General features: G+C 40.7%; 1 protein-coding gene across 2 annotated transcripts; it reads right to left on the minus strand.

Annotated features, from left to right (window-relative positions):
- Positions 1–363: 363 nt before the first annotated feature.
- casq2 (calsequestrin 2) lies at positions 364–5270 on the minus strand. Of its 2 annotated transcripts, XM_005921341.2 has the most exons (12): positions 5077–5270; positions 4763–4948; positions 2930–3014; positions 2665–2765; positions 2453–2564; positions 1953–2026; positions 1745–1875; positions 1605–1650; positions 1474–1528; positions 1132–1232; positions 922–996; positions 364–792 (listed from the first exon to the last, which is right to left on the minus strand). In XM_005921341.2, exons 2-12 carry the CDS (start codon positions 4844–4846, stop codon positions 550–552), a joined length of 1107 nt encoding a protein of 368 aa, XP_005921403.1. In that variant the 5' UTR covers positions 4847–4948; positions 5077–5270; the 3' UTR covers positions 364–549. The 2 variants fall into 2 exon arrangements, with proteins under 2 accessions (XP_005921403.1, XP_005921402.1); XM_005921340.2 differs by having other exon boundaries at positions 4763–5270.
- Positions 5271–5473: the final 203 nt, after the last annotated feature.

The raw sequence follows: 5473 nt of genomic DNA on the forward strand, positions 1-5473 counted from the left end.
GCCCTAAGAGACTGGCAGCTGTAATTGCAGCAAAAGGTGGTTCTACAAAGCATTGACTCAGGGGGCTGAATAACTACACACACCCCACTTTGCAGTTATTTATTTGTAAAAAATGTTTGGAGTCATGTATGATTTTCGTTCCACTTCTCTCGTGTACACCACTTTGTACTGGTCTTTCACATGGAATTCCAATGGAATCGATTCATGTTTGTGGCTGTAATGTGACAAAAAGTTCAAGGGGGTCGAATACTTTTGCAAGCCACTGTATATGTGTGTCTGTTTTTTAGCCTTCACCCCTTTGTTTCTTTGTCTCTTCTAGAATCTTTCCTAAGATCCTCACATAGAACCCAGACACTGGGAAAGTTATTTTCTCAGTCAAAAATGACCTTTATTGATATTATTTCTTTTTAATATTAATAGCAGGCACACATTAAGTGCAAAAATTACCTTTTTTAAAAAATTAACTTATTGTAGCATAAAGCTGATGCACTGATATCCACATTAGACACTCTGAAGAGGAAACAGTGGATACTCAGATAACACTGTAAATTACTCATCATCGTCATCATCATTATCATCATCTTCCTCCTCATTATCATCTTCATTATCATCTTCATTATCCTCATCATCTTCATCATTATCCTCATCATCGTCGTCATCATCATCATCATCATCATCATCATCATCCTCAGTGTTAACTTTGCCAGAGAGCACATCTTCAATCCAGTCCTCCAGCTCCTCAGCTGTGGGTAGATCCTCCTCATCATCCATTTCCAACCACACACTGTCTGCCTGCTCACACACACACACACACACAGAGAGAGAGAGAGAGAGAGAGAGAGAGAGAGAGATCAGACAGTGCCAGTAAAAACTGAGCACAGCATGTGTCGTCGGTGTTAGTGGTGACAGTCGGGGACTTACATCAGTAACATTGACAACTCCGATCTGTGGTCTGAACAGATCCACCTTGAAGGTCTTCTCCCAGTAGGGGATCAACTGAACAGAGTCAGCAGGACAGAAAGAGAAAGAGCATGAGGTCTGAAAATAATCTACATTTTCAGTTTTTCTTTTTGCGTGTGTGTTTGTTTCTTTTCTTTTTTTCATTATTTGTCTGCTTCTCTTTCTTCTCACCAGTGGAAAGTCATCGGGATCAATCCAGACGATGCTCAGCTCAGGTAGGTGAGTGTTGTCTCTGGCCACCTCCTTTAGGATTTCCAAAAATTCATAACCATCTAAAAAATAAAGAAAAAGAAAATTAAAAAAAAAACATCCTAAAACTTTCTGAAAAAATTCTACCTCCTTAGGCTGACCCTGATCCATTTTAAAGTCCATATCTTTTATAATTTTCATTTTACATAAGCAGTCCCTGAGGACTGAATAGTTTAGCCTTCCATATCTGCAGGAAATATGCTCAGCATCTCATGTTTACACTCGAGTAAAACAGCGGTCCATCGTTATATAATATGCTCTCACCAGGATCCTCCTCTTCTGCAAAGGCCACAATGTGAATGCCTTCAATATCATCCTCCTGAGAGAAAGAGACCAAAATGTGAATTTATTTAAAGCATTTGGGAAACTAAAATTAAAATGATTAATTTTCTCACCCAGGTCTCAAACATATCTTCTGCACGCAGCTTTCGCAGTGTTGGTCTGACGGCACAGAAAAAAAACATTAGATGTTAAATTGAAAATATATTTTTATACTTTACTAAAGTCATAAAGTACAACATTAATCTTTTTTTACCGCCTGTGTTCAGTTATAAATTCCACCAGCTCCTCCTCAGAGTGAGGTTTGCCTGGGATGGACACGGGCTCCTCCATGAAGGGCTCATAGAAGTCTACCTCATTTAACTTCAGACTCAGCTCTTTGGCCACCTACAGCAACAAAAACTGACCTGTTAGGACTACACATGCAAGTGTTTCATTGCCTTATGTGTTTGTTTGTAACTTACAGATTTCTCAAATGTAGCAAAAAACTTAATGTAGGGCTGAAACTGCTCAGCGGCTTCTTTAAAAGCTTCATAGTCTAAGGTAAAAAAGAAAGAGGAAGAAAGAACAAGTTAGCTTTTTAAACAGTTTTTTTCCTTGTTTTTTGGACGTACATCTGTTTGTCCTTTCTTTGGCCGATGGGTACTTGACATTTCCACAATGTGGAGCGGAAATAGCAGAACTTTGACCTCAGCTTATCACTCCCACAGCTGGTCAGATGGGATGTATCTGCAAGTTAACTATACTACGCTCCGTTGTTCCACAGCGTGTGAAAGGGCGGCCAGGCAGTGGCAGCTGCGTGTGCAGTAGCGGTAAAAATGGATCTGTAAATCCATGGAGACGAGTGGGTTAAAAATCCATGTTATAATGAAGGGCATGGGCCACAGAAAGTCCTTCACAGATCCATCTAACGAGGCGGTGTGGTGTGTTCAGACTGAAAAAAAATACAAATATACACACTCACGTTCGGACTCTTCGCTCTTGAAGTAACCAATGAGACGTATGTCTTCCTCCATCCTGTCAAAAGCTCGCAGCTCCAGAGCATTTCCTATGATTTCCACTGGTTCCTCCAACAGCTAGAATATAAGCATAAAGCAAGAGGAGAGGATTGCAGGGTGTGACTGGTGGTGATTAGCGCAAGCAACTGGGAATCAACCCTCAAGCAAGTTTACTTACATCCAACAAGAACTCGGCCAGAGTGTTAGCAGAGAGCAAACCATCAAACTCGATAACTCTATCAGCCTTAAAAACATACATGCTTCCCTCTTCCTCTAAGCCTGCGATCAGAAGAAATGATAAGACATTAGATTCAGTCAAACACCTGAAGTTGTCCGACTCTTAACAAAAATGACTGCTATCAAAGGCAGTTCTCTTCATCAAAATCTACCAGTCAGACTGAGGTTAAATAAAAGACTTAGTCTGTACCACTACCAATACTCACCCAGTTTCTTTGCTATCTTTGCATCTTTGTGGGAGTCAACCATTCCAAACCCGATGTCCTTCTCCTCCATAACCTGAGCTACAAGCTGCAACCAACACAAAAACATCACAGAGGACTAAATTGTAAGAACAGGACTGAACACATAGCACGTAAATAGGCAAGACAAAAAGAAACTTTCACTTTGGCTTCTGAGTACTGGAAACAGTAATGCAGGTTCGGTTAAAATGTTAAATGGGACTGTTTGTGAATGGGAGCTTGACAGCATGACCAAAGTTGGCAATATGACAGAGGTGTCCAAGCTGCCCACACAGAGATACGGTTACATAATCATTCAGACTGCCTTGTTCTAAATATAGCCAGGTAAGTTTATACACATGACTGGCCTGGCAATTGTGGTGTGAAATAAGGTGGATGAGCTTCACTAATACTTTGATTAACTAATAATCAAGATTGGTAAAATTATAACATGGAGTTTAAAAAGAACTCACGAGTGGACCTTCATTTTATTTATTTTACAATCCTGTTCCAAATGAAACAGTGCATCAACATTTACAGTAAAAAAAAAAGTGAATAGAGCTCAGTGTAGTTACTAATACAGGATTACTTTATTGCGTCTTTAAATGGACGTCTGCTTTTGGCAGAAGTATCTACTTATATGAGCACTTTCATTTCACATGTCCATCCATCCATCCATTTACTTCTACTTTTCCACTTCAGTGTTGTGAGGAGGCTGGAGTCTGTCCCAGCTGTCACGGGGTGAGAGCTGTGGTTGCCAGTCTTTCAAAGCCTGACTTAAGTTCATTTCAACAACTTTCTTTACTTTTACATGCACAAACAAAATGTGCCACAACTTAATCCTGTCTCTGGGAATTTATATTTTAATTTTCCCCTGTTATATATGAAATTACAGAGTGTCATTACTTGGATATACTCAAGTAAAAATAGACTTATTTAAATGTATTTTGCTCATGATGGGGACAGACCTCAGAATACTACAAATTGTAGATATTGGGGGTAAATAAACTGATATGTGGCATACTTGAGCTTCTCACTTACAACCAGTAGACTCTAATCAGCTATTACAAATACACTGTGCATGGTGTCATGTTTGCCTTATTGAGTAACTACGTGGCCTACCTGTTCTGCCTGCACATATGGGCTCAGGTTGCCTTTAACATTTCAAAGAGCAACATGTCCTCCACCATGTGTCACACGAGACGGGTAGAATGAACAGTTTCATACAGGATTCACAAAGACAGACTAAAATCTCCTATATAGACGTGTCTCCAGCTGCTTACTCAATCTAATAAATACCTTTAATATACCAAAGAAGAGAAGGTCGCATCGGCCTTCACATGTGTGGCTTAAAAACATTATATAAATGAGCTCTTGGATTATTTCTGCCAGCAAAGAATAATCACAAGGAGAATAAATTTCACGCATTTCTGTGGAAAGGAGGCACACACTGAATTGGCTGAAATAACCTGAAGTGGCAGCACTGCATCTCATTGCATCTGTGCACACAATGACCTTGAGGAAGCTCATAAATACAGAGATTAAAATGGAGAGCTCTGGAGTTTTATAGCTCACCAGGTCCCTCTCTGCTTATTGTAGCACTAACATAGAGTCACTTATGAGTCTGTTTGATGGGATTATGAGCGCCCTCTGTCTCACACTGCTGTCACCCAACCAAATCATATGAGTTTTCCTTTCTTTGCTGCATCTCCTTGAGTGCTAACTCAACTTTCTTTAAAGTTATCTGCACTTTTCTCCCTGACCTGTCAAATCTTTTTCTGCACTGCATGCATTGATTTCTTTTTCCTTATACTTTACCTCCAGCACCAACTCAGCCATCTGGTGTTGTTTTTGCAGTTCCTTGCTGTCTGCTATGGGCTCATGGTAGAACAGGCAGAGCATGCTGTGCTGCTTTAAAGCTTTCTTGTAGTTCTTGTCATTGATATCAAGAACACGGTCTTTCCCATCATACTGTGGCAACTCCAGGCCTTTCTCAGACAGGGCCTGAGGCACAAAGTTTAGGCAGGGGAGCAAGAACAACCACAGGGAGAGCATGGCCCAGAGTTATCACACACCACCAGAGTATGAGTTAGTTTCACAGTATAAAGAAAGTGCACGGTCAGAAAGGTCACCTATAAGGCCTATGAAAGGATGAGGAAATGTAAGAAACAGAAATATTGCTGGTCCGTCAGTGGCAGTTTGCAGGCATCCCCCAGTGTCCAAAGAAATCCAAAAATTTAACGTATCCTCTGGGCCAAGAAACTCCTTTCGTCATTACTTCTTCACGCCTGCAGACACAAAGGCGAAAGAGGAGTACTGCAAGGGCTGCAAGACACTGGGGGTGGATACCATACATAGCAGCACTCCCCTTCCACTACTCATGCAGGATAGGCCCATTTTTAGGAGACCAGTTGTTTGAATGCTAAAAATAGAAGAGCAAACTGAGAACAGAGGATAGCAAAGGATGACAGTCAGGGTTTAATAATGAGTTACAGTACTTGCTCACTGTGATGTCTCTTTGGGAGAGTT

The sequence above is a fragment of the Haplochromis burtoni genome, unplaced genomic scaffold (assembly GCF_018398535.1).
Source record: "Haplochromis burtoni strain Fernald_Lab_line unplaced genomic scaffold, NCSU_Asbu1 Contig_48, whole genome shotgun sequence".
NCBI classification, from domain to species: Eukaryota; Metazoa; Chordata; class Actinopteri; order Cichliformes; family Cichlidae; genus Haplochromis; species Haplochromis burtoni.

Excerpts from the sequence above, each read along its gene's own strand:
- casq2 (XM_005921340.2), bottom strand. The coding sequence starts at position 4,999 with ATGCTCTCCCTGTGGTTGTTCTTGCTCCCCTGCCTAAACTTTGTGCCT. Across the intron at positions 2,565-2,664 it reads TGGCCGAGTTCTTGTTGGAT|CTGTTGGAGGAACCAGTGGA; the intron begins GTAAGTAAACTT and ends CTTATATTCTAG. Across the intron at positions 1,529-1,604 it reads AAGATATGTTTGAGACCTGG|GAGGATGATATTGAAGGCAT; the intron begins GTGAGAAAATTA and ends TCTTTCTCTCAG.